This window comes from Cuculus canorus, chromosome 13 (genome assembly GCF_017976375.1).
Source record: "Cuculus canorus isolate bCucCan1 chromosome 13, bCucCan1.pri, whole genome shotgun sequence".
In the NCBI taxonomy this organism is placed as follows: Eukaryota; Metazoa; Chordata; class Aves; order Cuculiformes; family Cuculidae; genus Cuculus; species Cuculus canorus.
In genome coordinates this window covers 20,157,682-20,182,099 of record NC_071413.1, presented here as the reverse complement: position 1 = coordinate 20,182,099, position 24,418 = coordinate 20,157,682, and the positions used below count along the sequence as shown (strand labels likewise).

Below are 24,418 nucleotides of genomic sequence, written 5' to 3'. Positions count from 1 at the left end.
AGGGAGGTTATTCTCCCTCTGTACTCGGCACTGGTGAGACCGCACCTCGAATACTGCGTTCAGTTCTGGGCCCCTCACCACAAGAAGGATGTTGAGGCTCTGGAGCGTGTCCAGAGAAGAGCAACAAAGCTGGTGAGGGGGCTGGAGAACAAGTCTTATGAGGAGCGGCTGAGAGAGCTGGGGTTGTTTAGCCTTGAGAAGAGGAGGCTGAGGGGAGACCTTATTACTCTCTACAACTACCTGAAAGGAGGTTGTGGAGAGGAGGGAGCTGGCCTCTTCTCCCAAGTGACAGGGGACAGGACTAGAGGGAATGGCCTGAAGCTCCGTCAGGGGAGGTTCAGGTTGGATATCAGAAAAAAATTCTTCACAGTAAGAGTCATTGGGTACTGGAACAGGCTGCCCAGGGAGGTGGTCGAGTCGCCTTCCCTGGAGGTGTTTAAGGAACGGGTGGATGAAGTACTTAAGGACATGGTTTAGGGAGTGTTAGGAACGGTTGGACTCGATGATCCAATGGGTCCTTTCCAACCTTGTGATTCTGTGATTCTGTGATTCTGTGACTAACAGGTTTTTATCATAGTGTACCCTGCAGGACGTGTTTCAGTGTGAAATACAGAGAGGACTTTTGTGGCTGCCATTACAACTATTCCTGAAGCTAAATCACTCCACCTCTCTCAGCAGTCGTTCTTCAATGACGTTCTGTATTAGCCAGCCACAAGTCACAGATGAAAAAGGTAATAACCTTGGCACCTTAAAAGCCTGGTCCACACTATTAACATCCAGTCCTAAGCACTTACTCAGGTGGAGTGAAATGCATTTCCTCTGGCCAAAAGGTGAGAAGTTGATAAAATTCCTTTCATGCAGGAAAGTTCAAATCTCCGAATTTTCGTGATTTTAGAGACTTTCATAAAGAAAATGTAGTCATTTTTAATTTACTTAGTCCTTGGTTGGTACTGTACTTGAAGCCATTTAAAAGAGATAAGGTTCACGTATTTTTAAAAAGCATTCTTATTATGTAGATAGAAAAAGATAAATAGGTAGGCTCACTATAAATGTACGTGTTACAGTGAACTCGGGGAACACTGAACATGAGAATGAGCTTGTGATTTCTATCTATAGAGGTATTATCCGGAGAGTCTCAACAGCAGCACGTTTGGGGTATGTAAAATGACAACTAGAGCCATCCCGATCAGACTTCAGACCACTTTTCTGATTAAAGACGTGCTGCATGTAAGGTGTACATGCCCTGTAATTAAAATAATACTCTTGATTTTTTTCTTTTGTTGCCCTTGAAAGTTTAAAGATGCTAAAAATTCTATTAGATTATTTTATTCATACTGTCACAAAGAATGTTGATCAAATTGGCAAATACCAGATTTACAGGCTTTCCAGCATTTCTTTCAAACCCATCTTTACTGCAATGACAGTTACACTGTGAGAGGGAGGTTGTGCTTATATTTTGTCCTAGTTGAATTTGTTCAGGTTACCTTATCTGCTAGGGGAGAAGAATTCTGTGATTTGGAATTGTTGCTAGAACATCTGTATCATCCTTTTCAGACAACTGAAGTTTCTTAAACACAAATACTTTGCTATTGCTGGCAACACAGACTATGAAACTTAACTCCCAGCACTGCTCCGAGTATCTGTAAATGTTAGAAATAGGCTCTAAATAACAGACTCCTAATACCTTGAAACTGCTTAGTTCATCCCCAGTGTATTTTGTTTTTACGTTTCCCTTCTATGCCTCGTGTAAAAATCAATCTGACAGATGCTAACTCAGATCTGAGACTCATAAGAAAGTCATTCGTTATCCTAAAGGGATGTTTATAGATAGGAGTACTCTGTATTTTGGGCTGCCCTGTCAAATTGACCAAGTGGATTCTCTGTAACCATCCTGCAACTATGGCAGGCTAATGACAAAGCTCAGTGCATGGTATTCCTCTAAATCTAACCAAAAATCTAATGTAAGGAAGTGGTTAGTGGAAGTGTCTTTGGTAATAATCAAAGGGAGCCTCAAATGAAATTTGTGCTTTAGATATCAAAGCAATTAAATTATTAACATCCCGAGGCATTTTTCATAGATTAACTTCCCAATTAAAGTTTTTATATAATAGTATTTTGTATTGGTTTTCCAACTGGAGGATGTAGAGAGGGCAGTCCAACAGTTAGCTCTCCTTTAGCTGTAGAAGTGGGCACTCTGAACTCTGTTTCAGCAGCCTTTGCCCGAAATACTTTTTCCATTCATTTCATTAAAGCCCAACTTTAATTCTAGACTGATTATAGTCACCTCCTTGGCCAAACAGAGCTGTTGTGCCTTCTACTGAAATCATCTCAGAAGGTATGATTTTAGCAACAACGGTACGTACATTCTGGAGTACTTGGAAGCAGTGATGTGACTCAGTGGCCTCTTGCAAGCGGTGTTAGAACAATGCGGTTAAAGGAAGCCAATGCCTTGGTGTCTGCTTGTGGCAGCAGGATACCAGTTCTCACCCACTCAATCCTTTCACTTCAAATAGGTGTTGCAACTTACTTGTCAGTGCAGTTGCCTTCCTCACTGCTCTTTATTCTGTTCTGTGTATGCTACAGTTGTGTTAGTAGCTTTTGGGTATGCTAGTTTAGCTTTAAATTGCATTTTTCACTGCATGAATTTAAAGGAGGAACTGCATTAACTTAGCCAGTGCCACATCTCACTAAACCTACTCTACAAAACATTATCATGTGTAACAGGACTGATGCCAGTGAGTTAATGTTTTAAATGCACAAGGCCCAGTATGTCTTATTTTTGCTGTCTGCCATGTCAAACAGTCAGTTCTCCTGCTGTTAGCACCTATCAGTCTGAATAATCTTCATGCTGTACTAATTAGAAAAATTAGACTTTATTATACCATGGAGGACAGCATAAAGGCACATAGAAATAATTTTTTCAGGCTCTTACATAATGCAGTGTATTCCTACAATGCTTCTTGACCAATACTTTTCTGAACAAAAAGTTACACTGGACTACCTAATGTATTCATGCTAAGTTTAAACTTTTCTCTATGTAGCTTTGCTTTCACCCATCTGCTAAGCTCTACTTTTTCTCAAGTTTTCTCCAAGTTGTGTTGCTAATATGTAAAACCTAATAAGATTTTGATGATTTGCCAAAACTAATTTTTCTCAAATATTTAGCTATGGCAGCAGTGAGAAAACAGCAAAACCATTAACAATACTGGGATGAGCAGTGTTTCTTTGTGTATGCAGAGTCAGATCCTGGGTGCCCCCTCCCAGGGACTCGGTCCACTCAGCCCAAAAAGGAACCTCAGGGAGGCAAACAGGAGGTGGTTGGACACTTTTAAGTCTCTCTGATCCTAGTTCCAGTGTTCCAGAATAGTTTCTTAGAGCCAGGTAGGACACACTTAACTTGTGCCGGGCTTGCTACAGAAGTAGCTGGAGAACTTACAGGTAAGCCCAGATCATCCAGTGCTATCCTGTATCTCCTGAACAGAGAACTCCATAGAAGTGGAAAATCCTTCTCTGCACCTCTTTCGAACTGGAAAGGGAAGCAACCTCTGGTATAATCTTAGGAGGTGTGTCTGCTAAAGAAATTTGTCTCAGAGCTTGTTTGTAGGAGTCTGAGCTTGTTCTCAGAAATCTGGCCAACTCCCGCTCAAGTTGTTGCTTGGATGTAAGCTGGCTGGCTTTTACTAGTAAAGACTTGTGGGTGTGGATCCAAAAACCAGTCTATATTTTTAAGTAGATTTACATGAAGTTCTACAAATTTAGATGCCAGGCTCAGAGTGATTTTTCACATGTGAGCTTTCTTCTAAAATATTTACACTCTAAAAGCCCATTTATTACAAGATATGACTTTGTAATACATAAAGGGTTGTTTGTAAAGCATGCATAAAATACAAGAAAGCAAAGATCTCTATATTGTATGTGTTCACTGCCAACTTGCTCTATATCACGTGTATACAAGCAGTCAGAAAAGGGCTGCCTCTGGGCGTATACCAGTTTAACTCAAACTAGAGTCTGCTTAAAAGGAAGGCGGGGAGAGAAAAGGAGGAGGGGGCATGGCTGTTGAACCAATATTTGCTGTTTGTAAGATACAGCACTACAGAAAGCCTGAAGCGATGTTCTGTTTAAAATGATTTCTGTTGGTTCATTGGAGGGAGTAACTGAATTCCTTCATTTATTAAGCTCAAGGTGCATGGAGGCACACAGAGGAGATACAGACAGCCTAAAGCGTGGCTCTTGTCACTTGTGATGGCTGTTACTGCACCCTCTGAATGCAAGCACACAAACGTGGAAGGAGCTGCTATGTAATTCCTGGAATAACTGTCTTTGGAAAGAGCCTCTTCTGGTGATGCTGCCTTGCCATGCAATTAGAACTGCCTGATACTTGAAGGATGGTCTTCTCCACAGACGCTCCTACAATGCAGGCAACTGTGGCTCTCTGGAGCAGATTTAGGTTAAACCACTAAAATGGTAGTCATCCTCCTTCACAGATTACTGACATAAGATGATCAATCCCGAACAATTTTCTCCCTGTCCTAAACTATGTGGTTAAGTACAATTACTAGGTGCGTCAGAATGGTCTGCTTTCTTCAGTTCTGCTTTCTGATAGAATATCAGGTTTAAGAAAGCCAAGAAGTGAGACTTTCTTAAAAATATGGAAAGGCTATGATCTCCAAAGAAAGAATTTCATAAGTGGTTTTACTTGTGTGTTTCATTAGAACAGCATCAATATGATAAATTTTAATGTGCATATTATTAAATGAGAGTGGACTGTACACATGCCTTTATAGTAAAGTTATATTTTGCTAAGGAAAACTTGAACTTTTACTCAAACTAAACAATGTCTGTGTTTAGAGCGTGTGACCTGCAGTTTTGCAGTGGTACAGGTCTAGCAGTTTTGCTTTATTCTTTAACAGTCTTTGCAAGTGCAGTACTATAACACTTAATGTTAGGAAAGCACTTACTGTGGAGGTGAATCAGGATACATGATGTTGACCTGAGAAAGCGTATCCAGATAGGAGCCAAAATCAAAAGCTGGGGGAAACTCTTCCATGCAGGTGGATCTCAGCTCTCCAAAAGAGCCCCCATAAGAGAAGCCATCTGGAGCTGGAAAACAGGCAGTTAATACTTGCTGCTCTTTTCCTCCTTAGTGGATTCTCTGAAACAGTATCACTGTCTAAAACACCACCATAAATCAGAAAATAAAGTCCTATCTGAGGCAGAAGAATGACCAGTATTCCAGAACACTTAGATTTTGGAGGGCATTTCTGTTCCTTTTAAAGGAAGTTAGCATCATCTGCAGATGAACTGTGGTGTTTCAGGCTGTGGCACACAGAATAAATATATTTAGTGCTACCCTACACAATGCAAGTATCTAAAGCTTTCCGTGTGTCTCAGAGGCTGAAAAGGAGTGTCAGCCCTGCTGCATGCCTCTTCAAACATCAGCAGGCTTGCTGCAGTTCCCAGGAGTCTCGCATACACTGAAAACTTGCCAGCTCTGTGAAGGCTTTTTTAAAGGAGGCTTAGGTGTTTGACTGTAGGTATGTCTTGAGAAAAACGTTGTTCTGAATAAAAACAGTCAGAAAAATAGGAAAACCTGAAAATAGTAGAGAAAAATCATCCTGCTGCCCGCAATGGAGCTTTCTTAATGCTTACACAAGAGCTTCATGGCTCAAGAAATTAGTGCTGTTTTCTGTCTTTGAGGGTAGTTGGTTAATGCTCAACGTCCTGGGATAAATTTCCAGAAGAATGTCCCAAATTGTGGAAATATAGCAATTTTCACTCTCCACCCCCTAGCCGTCTTAAAAATAAAGTGGTCTCTCCTTTTCATTGGCTGCATTAAAACAGTACCTGGGGAGAAGGGCCAGCTTCTCAAGTGCCATCCAAGTAGTGTCTCTCTCAGCAGAGGGCAAAGGGCAGGACTCGCTTGAGCTGACTGTTCCTCCCTCTGTGAGTTCTCCCGTCTGCCAGTTTACTCCTGAGGAATTTACCAGGACTAACCCAGTCTATTACGCACTGTGCTTTCCTTCTGCTTGAGAAGTGAAGGAAGCCAACCTCACGGTGCCTCCCACTGCTCCCAAGCTGGCGAGTGGAAGTGTGCTGGGCTATTAGCATGGCGTGTACTAATGTCAAATTTTCACTTGGGTAGACTGGCACAATTTAGTTTCAGATTATTGTTTTGAATTTCTCTGGAAACATCACTGCTTTTCTTTTTCCATTTCTCAAGCACTGTTATTTCTAACAGCCATTAGAAAATTGTCCTTTATGTTTCTGCCTGACTTCAGGGTTCTTTAGGGAGCTGAAATTACCATAGCAGTAGATTACAATGTAGTGATTGAATCTTAGTGGTCAGTATTTTATCTTGCCAAAATATTTCTGTTCATGGGTAAAAAAAGTAACTCCAATTTGGATTTAACTGTTTAGTCCCAAATTTAGCTGCTGAAAAGTAAAAGAAATAGATGTTACAATAATAGTAGACATTAGTTTTCAGGATTTTTGTCTCCTTTTTCCTTCTGTACATTACCATGGGAGTTTTCATTTCGCTTGGAGTTTCAAATTTATTCCCAAAGCACAGATGTTATTCACTTACCTGGATAAATGTTTCTGGAAAAGCAAAAAAAAAAATTATTTCTGGCTCCAGGTGGACAAACTGATCTTAGGAGATGTGTTTCTTTTAGACATGGAAATTCCTTCAATAATTAAATGAAGTCCAATTGACTTCAGTGCATATTTGATTTACCTCAGTGAATTCAAGATAAAAGCCAGTGTGTTTTTTATGTGACTCACTGTTATTACCTTTTCTAGTTGAAGAAAAAAACCTCAACAATGTGCAAAGAACTCTGCTCTCTTAACAAACTGTAGAAATAGGAGCCCCCCAACCCCAGAACGCCAAAAATGGTTGATGCTCCACTCAATTCATTAATCCATTTATAATTTGTATTTTTACTAGCTGAAGACTTATGAAATAACTTTTTATAACTGTTTTTCCTTAAATGTAGGAATAATCAGGTTCTGTCGTTTCCTTGACAAAGCAGCTTTTAACTTCTGGTCAGCAAACCCAAAACTGGCCAAAAAATTTAATTCTACAATTAACTCCTTCATATTCTCAAATCCTTTCAAAGTGCAGCGGGAGTTTTTGCCAGGGGTAGGAGGATATGAATTGACATTGTTTTGATAGCAAACCAGTCTCTTCAATGATGATGGCAGTAATGACATTTTGATGCCCTATTTTTCTGTTCATATCCAGTTATTAACCTTGATCAGAAAAGAAGGAATTGCCAGGTCGTTGTAGGTTGCTGCACAGTGCAGGAGTGAGAAGACTGCTGGCTCTCTGACAAATAGATATTACATTATATGCTATACCAAGGCTATAATGGGATATGAAAATCAGCTATCAGGAGTCTACTTATGGAGAAAAAATCTTATAGTGTAGCAAGGGAAAATAAGCTCCTTTAAGAAATGGTGTTGGCATTGGCCTTGTTTTTGTTAACCATTACCTAAGGAGCCTGTACTATGAGAATTCAGTGCCACCACAAAGATGCTATTAAACTACAAAGCTGCCTGTGACCGACTCATCACAATTTTTACCTATTTTTCTTTTTTATTCCTTGCCCAGCAGCCAGATGGTTTTTGTTGCCCTTAGCACTAGGTATTAATAAAGTTAAGCATTATCTTCCTATAATTAGATATCTTACCATAAACAGTGTCTCTCCTCAGTTGTGGGTGTCTTAACCGTCCGTCCTTTCGCAGACTGCCAACAATGATGGTAACACAGGACAGAAATAGCACAAGTCCGATCACTACTCCAGCCACCAGAAGGGGAGAAACAAGTAAACTGGTATCATTTCCATTTTCACTGTAGCTGGGGAATTCACCAGTTGGGCTGCTTTGGTTCAAGTGAATTTCTGTACAGCAGACAGGGAAAGAACGTGTCAGTTGTGAACACACTGATAAAGTGTGGTGATACAGGTGCCAGAACTAAGGGCTTTCAGATTTATTCAGAGTGGGGTTCTTAGCGAGGCACTAGATTTTCATCAAAGCCAGGGCTTTTTATTAAGCGGAAGTTCAAGTAATGTGGTAGTCCTGCTGGACTGAAGATATTGAAATAGAAAACCATCATGATAAGCACTCAAATCTTACTCATTACAAACCAACCTGAAAGTAAATAAACTTTATTTACTGACTTTTGGGCTCGCTTATAAATTTAAATAGAAACCCAGGGATGGTGCCAAACCTGTGCTGTAGTCCCGGCTTTCCTAGCATTTGAACTGGCTCCATGCTTTGCCGAGAGGTAGGGTTTGCAGTCATTTGCATCTCAATCCTCTCTAGTTTGTCCTGATGCAGTGTGAGGAAGGAGCTGTGTGGGCAGCCAGACCTCCCTTTAAGCCAGCGTGGAAGTACGCCCTGTGCTTCACCGGATGATGAAGTACGCCCTGTGCTTCACTGGATGATGCAGACTGAGCTGTGCCTGGCTTGGGCGCCTTTGTTCCAGGCAAGCAGTCCCACACAAGAATATTTCTCCTTTCACTTCCACCTCATTTTGATTTTTCAGTGGCAAAAACTGTAACTGCTTTCCTCTGTGCTAAAAAGAAATGCCACAAACTCTCTACATTTATTAATTGTTCAATAATAAATCTGCTCACAAGAGAGAAAAGGAAAATGCAACAATATGCCAAACTATGAAAGGTCAGAATAACTCCAGTAATTTATTCCCAAGCCAAATATCCTTTTGAGACAAGCCAAAGAGAGAGCAGAAAAAGTTAAATGATTGGTTTCCTCTAAAGAATCAACTGGTGACGTGTGATTATATGTGAATTAACTGTCCATAGATATATTTTAGGGGATTGTAGTGCTAACGGAGGGGAGGTGTTAGAAATAATGGGTAAAGGGTTCAGGATTTCAGCAGACAGAATCCTTGCTTAATAAAAAGTCTTGGTATGTTTATTTGTAGACAAAAGTTTGGGTATGCAGTAAAGCTAACCAAATTTGGGCCTAGGCCTTGAAAAGAAGTTGCAGTGAGCACTCATTTTCCTATCCTTAATCCATAGCTTTCTGAAAAACAAAGAAACTACGCCTCTGCCCCCAAATTAAAAAGATATAATATCCCATATTAGGTGCTTAGGATCAGGCTATGAACCGAGTAAACCTGAATTTTATTGGTGCAAGAAATTATTGGAGTTGCACATAGACCACGACTAGCTTTAAATATGGCATGGATATATTTTTATATCTGGCTATATGCCAGCTAGACAGATAAATAATTTGTTTCCTGCAGTAAAAAAGGCTAGCAAAATTTTGCTCCTTTTAATGTTCCATGAAGTGAATATGTGCTTTTGGAAGTGCAAGCGCTTTTTACGTGGATAGATGTTAGCAGACAGTGTTCAGCATTTCTTATCCTTTGGGATACACCACTTAGTGTCTGGGAGTCACAGTAAGTGTAAAAAGAAGAGGATGGCTTCAAGCCAGTCGTTGGCTAACGCTCAGCATTGGAAGAACTAACTAGAAACATAAAAAACCCTGGGGAATTAGCACATCATGGGGTTTTTGTTAATTTTTTTAGAAGCACTTGACTGTTGGCTGAGGATCTTTATAAGCAATTAAGATAGAAAGCCAAGAAACGTCCTGAGATTTTATGAAGCATTTCATGCCAAATTAATTTCATGAATTTTCTGAAAATAAAACAGCAGCGTTATATCCAGAATGTATGGAAAACCGTTTTACTTAATGCTCAGTGCAAAGATGTTTTGGGTGTGGGATGTATGTTTAAGGGGTAGATTCTGCTGATCTTATGATCATTGCACTAGAACTAAGATTTCTCAAAGTGTATGAAATTCTAATTGTGGTTTTCATTTACGCTTTTTTTTAACTGTCTCTCTTGGCAATGTGTCCAACAAGTGTGTATTCCTGCTGGCTTTCCATAGCTGTGTTTATTTGGATTTTGCAAATTCTGTCTTTGGAAGATGCAAAAATCACAACTGACAGTGCCAGTTTTTAAACCACAGCTGCACAGAATTGACACTGGAACTGAAAGTATGTATGGCTAAGTTATTGGTCATTTTGGCTGACTTGTAAAGATAAATGGGAAGAGTCAACTTTGTTGCCTTCATGATGGGAACATGAGTCTGGGGCCTGAGGTTGTTCCATGCGTCAGGTTTGTGGTCTTCAGTTCAGAGTCAGGTAGCACTGAAATGAGTCAGTGATAAAACTTCCTGCCAAGCTTAGGGGGAAGAAAAAGAGGCCACAGAGAGTGATTCTGGATCTTCTGAAACTTGGACAATTTTAAAATGATCCCCTGAACAGGATTGTCTACAGAACAAAGGAGTAGACCAAATTGTTTTGTTGTTGTGTATTGTTTAGTGGTAAACATGCATGAATCCTTTATATATAATTTTCGAAATATGAATTATACTGGATGTACAAACCATTTCTTTTATTCATTGATGGGTGTTGTGTAACTAACCGGACATGACACAAATGGCACATGCTGGCTGCGGCAGCTGGGAATGCAGTGGAAGGGGCACATATGGCTTGGCGAACACTTAGTGCAGAATTACAGTACTCGTGGAAAATTGCTCACACTTTTCATTCAGTAGATGATCTATTACCCATCTGCAAAATCCCTGAAAATACCACATTATATTATTTTACCCATTTTTGAGATGCTCCTGCATCTCAACAGACCAACCTGTAAAGGAACTCCAGGTAACTCGATGAGGAGTTTTTTGTGTTTATTGTGCTATTTCTCCTTCTCATTAACCTGCCTTTGAAGGGACACTTCCTACTCATTTCTAACTCAGCATGAAGTAATGTTGAAGTTTCATCTGGGTCAGATCCTGTCAGAGTGAAATGTCATGGTACGCAGATGTTTCATGGGAGTTTGGTTTGTCCATGTACAGCCCTTTATTAGGAGTGGCTTCTCTCTTTTTTCCCTGGTTTTTACCTGCTTGTATCCCAGATGAGATGGAAGGGAAGCAATGCATATAAATGAAAATAATTTCTCTCCATACTGAAATAGTTGTTTTGTCTGGTTGTTTTTATTCTTTCTCTGTAGGCACATCAAGTCTAGTGAAGCTGCAATGGTGTCTGTAATTGATAAAGTTTTGTTTCCCTTAAAAATCCATTATGATTTAAAGCTGGATCTTACTAAGATAAACAAATCTCTTCCCCTGGTTTAAAAGCTCTCTGTCTTAATAAAGATGCAAATTCATGTTATCACTGGTGGAGAGGATAAGACACAGAGTGGTTTTGTTTCCCGACTGAAATGTGCATGAACAGCTCATGAAGTGCTGATGCATTGCAATGGAAGGATTTTGTGTGCAGAATCATAGACCTCTACATCCCTGCTAGCCTTAGTTAAGCCTTGCCTGAGGACAGAACAGGCTTAGTGTTTCCTTGCTGCTCTAGAGCTGAAGCACACTGACAGAACCATGTTGTACTGCATGTACGTCCTGGGTTAGTACAAATTATTTGGGCGCCTAGCACCTCCTGTTGCCTTTAAATAAGAAATATTAACAAAGCGTGCAGGACTGGAAATGAGCAGGAGAAAGCTCAACGTACAATAGTGTATAATATGCTTTGATTTTTAAATAATCATTACAAAGCGTCTCAAACACCAAATTCATTTGAAGCATGTTTCTGATATCCTTGTTTTTTAATTCATGGTTGTGACTGTGTTGGAATATGCAGTCTCTTTATCAAAGGGAAGAGATTGACAGATGTCAAGAAGGAGGTGAGAGGTCCCAGTGAGGCACACAAATAAGCTAAATTAGTGGAACTGATGAAGATTTTGTTGATTCTGCCTTTATGAATGGTTCCTGTTCAAAGATGATTTGGTTTGGCCAAGAGTGACCAATTGGATTCTGCCCTTGCTGCTGTACTGTGAAACAAGCCTCTGGCTGCAGCTGCTGTCGGGCTACTGTTACACTGCTTATTTCTGTAGCTCCCAGGCAGGAGCTCACAAAATGAGGAAGGGAGGTGCATTACAAAATCAAGCTGAAAAAGATTTCAGATTGTGGGCACTGGCTCTGTACAGAGTGGAACTGTAGCGAGGGAGAGAGCAATGTTATTCAAGTCATTGAAAGCAAAGGTCCCATAAGAGCTAAGTCAGAAAAGAAAAAAAAGGTCACTATTGGATTCTAAGCTCTTCCATCTGAATCCTGAGGAAGGCTGGAACCTCTCATTTATGCTAGATCTCATCTGCTTATGGACTTGGTTATCCCAGGTTTGCATCAGGAGTGGCTGGAGATCTAAATCTGGCCTGTGTTTTATGTACACTTATACTTTGTTCAACTCTATGCAAACCACCTGCCAGTTTTAAATGCAATGGTGATTTAACAAGTTTTGATTTTATTTTTTTTAACTTTTCCAAAACCTAGGTGTAGTGAAAGTATTAGTAATTTCAGTAATTCCATAAAGGGGAAAGTGTATGAGAAGAACCGAGCACTGTCAGACATGCTATTGAAACCATCACATGTGCTATGAAACACTTTTGTTGGATCTATGCTTTCTTCTGATTCCCTGCATTGCGTCACGTCTACAGCAGCTGTGATGGCAACTTATTAAGGAAGGAATAACTAGTGACCCAGAAAGACTGCAGACCTGAGTAAATACTAGATTGGTAAAGTATGGAAGAAGGAAAATTTGTTACTGAAGAGAAAGGGTTTTGTAGGTCTGGCTATGGCAATGGCTTGTGTCACATGTAATGAACTAGGTGACACTGCCTTAATATTTGAATGCATTGAACATTTGGGTTCTCGCCTTCTCAAGCAGCTGTGCAGCAGTGCAGACTGTTGTGCTACAATGTGAACTCACATATGTGTGTTTTTAACACCAAAAGAATAAAACCACTCAGCTCACCAGTTACACTATCGGAACCTTGTCTATCAGAGTCTTCTTGTATGCTAGAAAGAAGCCAGAAGCAGATAAGAACTGCTCCCTTAGTATGTTAAATGTTTCAATAGTGATTAGGAGGAACTGATGATGATGCTAAGAACACGCAAGGTTATTGGTCCTTTCGCATTTATCTTGTCTTATAGCAAAGCTGAGCAAACAAGTGGAAGACTAGAATACGCTGGGATGCGTTCTCACTGTAAATCAGTTTTACAAAAGCCATTGAAATAGGATGGGGAAATTTTCAGTTCAGGAGCATATTTAACTCACTGCTTGCCTCTACAGCCTGGGGGCCTGTCACATCTTGTCCTGCTGTTCTGTGTGCTTTTCCGATTTGCACACATAAAATTAAACTGCCTCCTAAGTTACAACTGATATTCAATAATAAACATATAGGGATTGCTTCAAACTTTTACCTTAATGGGGCTTGTAAAGGGCATCGTATGATGTACATATTAATAGATTAAAGCTTGGTTGATATAGTTTGGCTCGTGTATATTGCAGCTCAAGCTATTTCATCCAGTTACTGTGCCCACTAACTTGTGCTTGATTGTAGTTTATCTTCTGGAGTGCTACTTGTTAGTTATTTGGCAAATCTATGAATAAATATATTTTTTGCTGTCAGTTGCTGCAACTGTAACACTTAAACAGTTCCCAAACCCAAGTGATATTCATTATTATTCTTAAGTTTGAGGAAAAAATCAATTCCTATACAAATAACTAGTCTTGCCTGATTACTGTGGGAGATAATTGGCATAATCCAAATCCATATGAATGCCATTAGCCAGGCAGGACACATACATTTAGACTAAGCTTCTCTGCAGCTCACTCTTTGATCTTTCTCACAGCATGTATATGTTCTAATTAAACCTTTTCACTGATTAATAGTAAAAAAAATCAAGCCCTTACTCAGAACATGAGACTATGTGGAAAAGGACATTTCAGTTTTATCTTGATGCTCTCAGCTTAAAATGAATTTAGAGCATACTTACAGGTACAAAAGCTACCCATGACCTTGAGAAGCTTGTCCAAGGCAGAAAGGGTGGCCTTTCCTCTGAGATATCTGACTCTGCCGTTTTATCATGTCTGCTGGCTATCAGATAATGACTTTTCTCTTCTTGCATTGACATCCTTATTATAGAGCCAAAATGAATAAGATTGGATCACCAGCAGCCTGCAAATTGAGAATGTCAGAAGCAAAGAGAATGTGGCTGCATAAGGGCTCAGAAAATAAATCTTTTCAGATGCTTTGGCTTTAGGGTATTATGTTGATGTCACAGCAGCATGTATAGGTGCTGTTTCAAATTAACAGGAAAAATCTTCCAATTTTCTGATCCATGGTCTATTTTATCAACATGATAAATACCACTGCAGTGAAACAAATCACTCTGGAAGTATAAAAGCTCACTTTGTGATGGACAATATATTCCTTCCCGTATTTTCTCATATACAAACAACTTTGCACTAATACAATTTTATAAGCAAGACCCAAACCTATTACTTTGTTCAGAAACTCTGTATTAGGGCTTGAAATAAGTATGATGAGAATCCTATTTAACCCATTAAAGTAAAGTTAGCTTCATAAGCTCAGATCCAACTTGGGTTGGTAGTGACTTGACTGGGGCAAAACCAATGATGGTTTTTAATGTGAGAAACTGGTGTTTTGGCTTCTCATATAGAATCTGGGGCAAAAATGTAGCAATGTAATAATTTTTCTTCTGAAAGGAAAAGGTTTGAAAAATTGTAATTGGCAAATAATTCTGTATTTTACCTCAGCAGTCTGTCTGCTTGAGGTATGATCCAGATGTCTCATGTCGTCTTTTCAGGAGGTTAAGCCCTGTCTGAACCAGATCTAATGTGACCTAAAGAGGTACCTGTAAGGCAGGTGACAGCTCATGGAAGATATAGACCAGGCAGGAAACCTAATCTATACTGGGGGAAAAAAACAAAAATCAAACCTTTTCTGTGGAAAGTTCCATTCTTTACAAACTCTACTTTCCACCTACACAGAGAAAACGAGAAGGCAGGGATGAAATTCTTGCTAGCTCTAACAGTAACAACTGGTAAACAGCTGACTTGTGTTCTGCTGCCTGCTATATGCATTTATAAAGCTGTAAATTAGCTATCCACTGCTGATTAATATTAAATTGGCTCAAGCTTATGAGACTTTTAAACTTATGCAGTTTTGTATTTTCCTTTTTGCTTTGAAATATTCGATTGGTTCTATTAACCAGCATCTTTCAGCAATCATTAACCTGCTCACGTGATTTGGTTAGAGGACTGGTAAACTGGAGTACAGTACTCACTGTGCAGCCAAACACCATTCCACATACCTGCTGTGCAGTGCCCACGGGCTGGCAAAGCGCGTCACGTGTCTCTATCTGTAGCTGGCAGAGCTGAGTCAGGTTTAAAGGGGAGGGGAGACTCGCATCTCTAAAGGGCTGGAAAAAGCAACTCCTCCCTTCCTGACAGGCAGCAGTGTTTCTCCTGGAGTAGCATAGCAGGCTGCTGCCTCGTAGGTATACCTTATTGTATAGGTTCCACATGGTTCCTTCTTATAAACAATAGGACATTGAGTGCTCTTCCATTTGAGATGGCAGAGGAAGGATTTTTAAACCAAACAACAATGCCCACCCCAAGACACGTGTGGCCCTTCGGAAAGTGTATTTATTCACCTTTCTAGATAAACTGTGGCCTGTATGTGTTTGTACTTTAACTATAAAATATAAGTATAAAATGACCTCAAGGTTAGTTTCAGCATAGGGTAAACATCCATAGCTGCTAGAGATGAGGTAGCTACACCTTCCTATCTACAGGGAAGCTGGAAGAGGGCCTCAGTTGTTCCCCAAGAGAAGCCCTAGCTGAGGACAGACACTTGCAGATGCCCTGAGAAACATCTGAGGATGCTACACCGTTTTCTGTCCAGGTAATGAGAAGCCTAGGCTGTTGATATTCCTCCCTCTTCCTAAACCCAACCTAGTTATTATTTTCAAAGAGGACTTAAAAAAAAAGAGTATAATTCTAAAGGAAGCAGAAATTGGCAGCTTGCATTGTTCTGCACTGCTACTGAACGAGACTGAAGTGAGAAGAATTAACAAATGCAGAGTAAGACTAGAACAAGAACTTTGCCTTTTCCTGCAAGCACACTGTTTGTTAAATGAAACTCCATTTAAATAATTATACATTATGGGGAAGTTGATTACTTTTTGAATTACAAAGGTCTTATATAACCCTCTTTGTAATGAGCAGTGTTGTCTGTGGGATCGAACCTGTGCAATGCCCAGAGCCCCCCGACAATGCCTTACCCTGGAACACTGACTGTTGGTAAGGCTGAGTTTTGTGGCCTTCCGAACAAAAGGGACCAGGAAGTGGTTCAGTCCCAAAAAATAAGTGTGCCTTCAGGCATAGTTCTATAGAAACTACCTAAATGAAAGCTCTTTTAGGGATACAGCCTGGAACAACAGGAAGAGAGAAATACTATCCAGCTTTCACTTTCTCTGGGTAGCGGTGCTCACAGCAGAGAGATGTGCTGTGTATGTTCAGTCTAATGGTAAAGGTCACTAACTGTTATTCTGCAGTTTATCAGATAACTGTGATTTCATCTCTGGACACAATTTGCTGTTTTGGATGAGGCAGAACGATCTTTCTTGGAGGATTAACCCTCCACTGCAGCACAAATTGACCCTTGTTTCCTGAGCCATTCTGTTAACTCCTAAGGTGCCTAAACCATCCTACCACTTTGATTTCTATTGGTAGTCCTATTGGAAATGTCTCTGTTAAATTGTTCCCATTCACCTACTGGAGGAAAAAAAATCCTTTATGAAAAAAAGCCATGAGATTCTTGGTGGAGAAACTAGTATCTAGGCTGGTGTAAAATCCTCTTCTGTCCCCTTTCAAGGGCATGGGCTAATATATGAAGAAAGATATTCTTTGTAATAGAAAGGGAAGTTTATTTCCTGGGTTACCGTGATCACACATGTCTGCAAAGGGATTTTCATCTGCATACTTGCTGACAGCAAGGGTTTTTACAGTTGATGATTAAGAAGTTAAAAAAGACTCACAAAAAGATTTTGACCTGTTTCTTCAGTTTCCCCTTATCTGCCTTGATTATTCATTTTAACTGTGTGCTGTTAGGTCAGTTACATCATTAGGCTTATAACGAGGATTCACACGGTGTGGCCAATTAAGGTGCTTCTATTCAAATTAACCAAACATCTTCCCTGCCAAAAAGCTATCTGTTACATCATAGTCTTGCAACACAGGAGAACTCAGAACAGCTTTATATGAGTGTGATGTGAAGAGTTCATATCAGACAAATTTATCACCACCTCAATGACTGCTAAACTTAGGTATGTAAATTGTATGTAAATTCTGTGGACTGATACTTGCATGAGATAGCTGGATACACTGCTACCTCAGTTTTGGTGTAAATATATGAACATCTTCAGTTTCTTATGCACGAGCTATCAGATTAAAAGACAAAGATGAAAAGCAAGTTGAAACTTTATATTCTTTGCACTAGCAGACAATGAATTTTTTTGTGAAGGAAGTGACAGCATGAAAATAGCTCCTATTTTGTATGGCACAATAGAAATACAGCATGTGAGCTGCAGAAAAGCAAATGCTGTTCTGAAAAAGGCTTATTCATGAAAGTGCTGTAGCACTGAAAGTAATGAAAGGGGCAAAATGGTGCTCAGGGGTTATGAGAGAAATATCAAATCCTAGCAAAATACAATTGCATCTGCGTCAACAGTGCTGGGCACCATCTTCACAATGACCATGCAGCTAGAGACCTGGGTAAAATGCTTTCCAGAGCAGCAGCAAAAACTTGGCCCTTTCTTATGAAATGGTGCTGTGGCTCTTGGAGGGACCAAGTGACAATAACAACTATTGAACCATAGGCCTGAAATTTGTGTTTCGCCCCAAAGATCTCCACAGGTCACCAGTCTGACATCTGGTGAGACACAGCTGAAGGCTGAGGCCTCCACTAGAGATCACCCATCTGCATGAATATTGGCTGAACAAGTGAGCGAAGGAATGCTAAGATGATGTGGAAGCCTTGATCTTCAGTCACTCAAAGCAAGAGCAATGCAATGCCTGATTAATTTTCTGAAATTGAATAAAGATAAGCTTAGAAAAGTTGGCTGTTTTCTCTTTAAAGCTCTTGTGCTTTCATGTACACATGGCTCCTGGTGGTTATCGTAACTAGAAAGTGCGTATGTAAAAAGCTGAGATAAGGCCCATATTAATTACTAAAAAGCTAACGCCACGTTTTGATCTGCTATAGAGACAAGATGTAAACTCCAAATTACCCTACTGCCTCCAAGCAATTTTGAAATATTATGTTACCCTGGAGTAGCAGGTGAACAGCTATTTCTCAGAGCTTATAAAACCACGGGCTTAACAGCATATCCTGAATATAACTGTATTGGCAAAATGCTCAGATCGAATGGCAACGGGAAGTGGATACTTTTTTGATTGTTTTAATTTTATTGCTTTTAAACCATAGTGCCTACTTTTTTGAAGCTTGAGGAAAAACAATAAACGGAAAAGGTCTGAAATCTCTGTGTGTATCAATAGTTTCTTTAACTCCTCATTCTTTTGAGGAGTCTGAATCAAGGGTGGTGGGGGTGTCTTGAAAGTGTTTTACAGCGATAGGTTGTTCATGACTTGGAGAAGGGAGAGGCCCTGCCTTCCGCTGTAAATTGGTAAGGACAGGTGGTTTCAAGTTAGGTGTGGTTGTTTTGGTTTGGTGGCTTGTGTGGGTTTTTTGGTTGTGGGTTGGATTATTTTTGTTAGTTTGCGGTTTGTTTTTTTTGGTGTAGTTTTATTTAGCTACTCGAGATAAGAGGACAGATTGTAGTTCTTACCAAGGAAGGTATGAACTCTATGCAAGAATAAAACATTGAATCCCTGCTGCCTTCTAGATAGCATTGGTATTAATTGGAGAAATGTGCTATAAATGTTAACAAGGATAACCGCTGTGTTTTATGGAGCTACACCTACAGCTTTATAACGTTCAGCCTGTGAATGTTATCCTACTACAATGTGTTCTAAAGGCTGTACCGAATATTACATAGCGCAGGGGCTTTCTCTTTGGATCCTATCTCTCATCTCCCTAGTGCTGACAGCATACGATACAAGGAATATCAGGCTGTTTGGAATATTAAAATAATTGATATATTCATATTTACTGTCTCACTTGTTAATACTGTCTTGTGAAGTCCTTCTGGGGATGAGATCACAGATTTTTCTAACTAGCAGCTGCTGCACAGTTTCCTAAAATACAAGATTTTTAGGGTCGGACCAAGGAAGACAGGGTTGGTGATAAAAACAGATGGCCTCATTGCTGACAACATACCTGAGCTTGAAAGGACTGAATGCTTGGGAAGGTGTGAGCAACCTCCTTGATTCAAGAAGTGCTAAGGCTGTTCAGTGGGCTTTTTGGTTTGGCAAGGAAAGTCACTGCTGCTGTTTATCTGCTTGGAGACAAACCCTGTCTGTGAAGATAGCCTGAGAATGCGTACGTTTATTCCTTGTGTTGCCCTTTACCAGTGTTTCAGTACCTAAAAACTGCAGGAAGTTATACATACCAGCCTTAGAAAATTACTATGACCGAGATGGAAAGTAATAAGAAATGTATAATGAGTTAATTTACAGTATTTGTCAAGATTATTACTGACTTGTATGAATTATGGTCCTATTTCCTCTCATGAATTTGCACAAGATTTCTTCTTTCACTCTCTCGCTGTCTATAAGGTGATGAAACTGATAAAGCACAAGTACCCTGTAATTTTGTTTGCACTGCTCCTGCTCCACCCGATCAAGTCTTCATCAGCACTGGTTCCTGAATTGTTACAGAAGGAATCAATACAGTGACTGGTTACATTATCCAGCACACTGGTCCAGTTATCTGCTCATCTCTCAGTTATCCCCAAACATGAAATACAAAGAAGCAGATGCTTTGAGGTAAGATTTCTAATGAGCCGGATTTCAGTAAGAGGCGCTGGGGGAATACTTTTTTTAAAACTACATTCATACGTGTTTTACACATGCAGGTTTAATGTACGTGCATAGTGATCATGGTGGGAGATCAGATTCAACTGTGTTATCATTTGTAAGTTAGGAAAATAACTAATTATTTGCAAGTTTATTGAATTACTTTTTTTGTTATGGTTGTATTTTTTCAGTGAAGTTTTTATTTTTCTCCACTAGAATTTTGGCAGATTGTTTTTGATCTTAGTAATTTTTTTTTATTCTAATAGCAATTTTAAACAGAATAATCTAACTTCAAGGTTTTGCCTCATCTTGAAGTAACAATTTTTTATTCTGATGAGTATGTTCCTGTAAAGACAGTGCACTTAATCTTCATTATTGCTATTGAATTACAATAATAAATGAAGGAGAAGAGTGCTTGAACCTCGGAATAACATGTAGTTGATCTCTGTCACATTTGCTTTAGATGTGGCTTCTTTAGGGTGACAGTACCTTCCTGAATGGAAGGAGGAGATAGTAAGGAAACCATATTCTGTGAGAATGGAATCTTTATTTTCCAAGACCACTTGCATCAGTTGTTCCGTTAAGCTTTGTCCAAATAAAAATACATTTAATGTATTTGTCCTAGCAGTTAAAACTGAAGAGCCAGTGAGAACAGTAACACTTCTTCCTTCTGCTCCTGGCACAGAATGGCTTGTGTAGGGTAGACAGGAGAAAGATGCAGCAAGTTCATTCCGTATCCTGTGTAGTTAGGCCAAAGACTGGCTGAAAGGGATTAGTTGCCTTATCACTAAAAGCCATCCTGGGTGCAGTGTGTGACTTGGGGAGAGAGGAGTGGGTTGCAGCCACAGGCCCATCAGGGTGTACAGAACCTTTGTAGAGAACCTCCTTCTGTGGTGATGTTTGTGATAGGTGTCTTTGAATTAATGGAATATTTCCCTAGCGTCACTCTATATATAAACACTGTCCTTGGGATTCTTACTCAAGATAATTCAATATGAATACATCAAACCATAAAACCTGCATATGCCTCCTACAAATTTGTGTATATATACATTATCACAAATAGCTGCTATGCTATGATCCCAAATCAAGATAAGTATGAAATCAGTTTGCCTAATGTCATCCTTAATCTTAGCTCACTTTTCATCCTTTAATAAAGAACTCTTCTCACTCTTGTTAGCTATTTCTGCTGATAAAATTAGGCTTTTCCTACTTCAGCTTAGCACACTCAAGCAAGGTTTTAATGTTTCCATGAAGTGGTAGGAGAGACGCTGATTTTAAGGCATGTTTTATTTCCAGTTGGTGAACATCAGTTTGCCTATCCTTCATTACTGCAGAGCAGGTAGATTTCTCACTCATCTCCCCTCCTGCCCTGACTTGGATGAAACAACCATAAGAGGGGGCAGACCAAGAGCAGAACCCCCTGTAACGCATGTGCTGCAGGTGCCCCTTTATCAAAATAATACCTGTCAGGGCATTATGGCTCCCTGTTCAACATCTCACAGGGCTTTTGGGTTACAGAAGGAAAATCTGTGGACTTTACATTACGTTAACTCCCTGCTGGGATAAAATAGTGTCCTGCACCATGGGAAGGATATGGTGCTTGCTGAGCTTGGCAGTGCGATCTCTGTATATCAAACGTAGTTCTTTCTTTCCTGGTAGAAAGGATAATGTATCAGGAACTTGGCATCCAGAGTCTTAATTCTTCATCCTTTTTCAAAGGGAAGGCATGGTGTAAGTGCTAGTGAGTAGCGTTTTCCCCAACACCAAATCATTAAGCTGTTAGCATCTTTTGTGAGTCACGTCAATTTGTCAGGCATCAAATGAGAAATTAAACGTGCAAAATTTTAGCCCATCCAGACTGAGACTCCTATTTTTGGCTTGTTCAGTCATGAAACCCCACGCTGGCCTTGAGTAGTACAAATACAATGTAGTTTTGTCACAAGAACACTTCATTGTGTGCCTCCTGCAAGGGCCAGCAGCGTTCACATTGCTGCGCAGACTCGTGAGGAGATGGAGGCACCGAGGCTGTGAAATGCCACACTAAGGCATGTGAGCACACTGGTGCTTTAATCGAATGTTTTTTTCTAAGTCAACAATCAAAAGGGCAGCACCTTAGCTCTGCTTTTCCTCCACTTGTCTTGTGATTCAGGTTAAACGCAACTGACACTTTCTGCAGCACATGGTCTGTCTTGTGCTCCGCATTAAGTCACGTTCTAACTCTGCATATTCTTCCTGTACTTTCTATGACCTGTGGAAGAGGGATGAATCACCAGCATGCTGTTTCCTTAAGCTGAGCATTTACTTATGATTAGTATTACCAGGATTATGTGAAGATAGAAAGCATGAAAAGGGAGACTCGCTATGGAAACCTTTTGATTTTTATTTTTTTTTATCCTTATTATGTTTCCTTTTTCCAGACCAGAAAAGGGTCTCATTCATGCATTTTTATCATGAGGTAACTTTTCTGTCCTTCTTGTTAAATCATGTTCCATGGAGTATGTCCAGAATGGAGTTTCTGTAGTACTTTGTGAAGTCTGTGCTAACTGCTATCTCCAAAGTAATACTTGGGATGACTGCAACCAAACAAAAGTTTGGGGACTGACTTCACTGTATCTTGTTGCGATGATGAAGCCGTCTTGTATTTTCATCGACTACCTCTTTGCTTCTGCAACGATTATGTACTTCTACATATTTCTGCTATACTATTTAATATACTATATTCTTAGTGCTGAGAATGCGGACTCCAGCAGAGAGTGTGGAAAAAAAGTGCTGGCTGACAAGCGCAGGGATACATGCTTTATTCTCTTGGTATTAAACTAATTTTAAGAAAGAGAAATGCAACTCTGCACTGCTGACACTGAGCCAACAGTTTCAGTCTGAAAGGAGGAGAGAGAACAATGATATTTGTAATCCCCTGCTAAATGCAAATAACTTCTGTGTCTCTTTCTTCTGGAAATTGCTTCCCTGAGTCAGCGAAGTTCATTTACATTTTGGTGACATCTACAAGAATTTTGCCAACACAGCTTATTACTGCAAACATTGTGTCAGTTCTGACATTTCTCTTTGCTGGGAAATTCCCCGGAATGGCTGTTTCTGTGTTTAGCAGCAGACTTGCGGCTTTGCTAGTGGAGGCACACAGAAAGCAACGCTAGCCTTAACCATTTCTGTCCCCCATGTGGAAACACATCCTTCCCTGAGTTAACCATCACAACTTTTTATGGCCATGGCATACAGTACACTGAGTGCATAAACCCCTTCCCCAGAACATTTTCATACTGGGAGCAGACTCGGCAACGTGACCTTGCTCCTAGAGCACACCCAGGATGGGTCCCCAGGCCTTGTTTTTAGAGCAGATGCACAAACTACTATGTCAGCACAAGTCAGGAGAGCCACACCAGACACATACAACTCCCCAACAAATTCAACTGCAATTTAATACAGTACTTCTGGGGCCAGAAAGTTGAATGAATGGAAAACAAAGGCTACCCCTGTAACTGCACTAATGTTTGTTACAAAGGATGCTTAATTCCCAGCAAAGAATAGTTTTTTCCCATGTAACTGTTATGGCAAGTGCAGTGTTACAAAGATGGTGAAGATCTTATTAGTGCTTTAGGCCAGAAGCTTCATTTGCATTATAGCTGAAACTCTTAGTCTTCCGTTCTCAGGTTTGAACATTTCTCTGGCTCTCCCCCACAGAAGGACTGACAGTTACTTCTACTGCTCTCCTCAGAGCAGGCTGTCATCAGGGTTTCGTTCATTTACAAACTGCATTTACTGTTTCTGTGAATTACTGTTTATGAGAGTCATAGAATCATAGAATGAATTGTAGAATGGTTTGTGTTGGGAGGGACTTAAAGATCGTCCAGTTCCACCCCCCTGACATAGGCAGGGACACCTTCCACTAGAGCAGGCTGCTCAAGGCCCCACCCAGCCTGGCCTTGAACATTTGTCGCCAATGATGCTTAGTAAGACAGACCAGGAGAATAGTTTGTCTACCATTACCTGTTTTTATTCCCACTCTGCTTATGTATTTATATCTAACATGCATTTATTTGTTGCTTTCCTCTCTGGAACAAAGCCTGGCAGCTATAGACACTTCTCATGCAGTGTAATGATATGAACAAGCCCCTTCTGTTAGGCACTCAGCTGAAACCGACCACATTATTGCAGTGGTGACTTAAGGCATATTTGAATTTGGGATTTCAAGGAGGCTTTATGCCGTCTGGCTCTGTTGGCTGTTTTCTATTTGCTCTGTATTTTTCATCTTACTCTTAATTCTGCTCTATCTAGAATTTTACCACTAACTCACGGTTTGTAAAGCTAATGTGCCAGAAAGCTGGATTCTGCTATTTATTTATAAAGAGACTATGGACAAAGAAGTGAGGCCTTGATAAAAAGATGATAAAAAAAGAAGTATCAAGTGACATAAAAGACAATTTCTTTGGTATGAAGGACACTGTCATGCAACCCTTGGAAGGGGGAACAATGATTGCCCAGGTTATAAGAATCTTTGGCTTCAGTGGGGCAAATCCTT

At 40.0% G+C, this 24,418-nt stretch overlaps 1 protein-coding gene across 1 annotated transcript in view; it reads right to left on the bottom strand.

The window, feature by feature from the left end:
* The window catches only part of BEAN1 (brain expressed associated with NEDD4 1), a 53,369-nt gene that overhangs the window by 13,788 nt on the left and 15,163 nt on the right, over window positions 1–24,418 (bottom strand). Inside the window, exons 4-5 of the mRNA XM_054078852.1 lie at window positions 7,689–7,898; window positions 4,959–5,100 (exon numbers count right to left, since the gene is read on the bottom strand). Of these exons, the coding sequence (XP_053934827.1) occupies window positions 4,959–5,100; window positions 7,689–7,898 (352 nt within the window). The remainder of the gene's footprint in view (window positions 1–4,958; window positions 5,101–7,688; window positions 7,899–24,418) is intronic.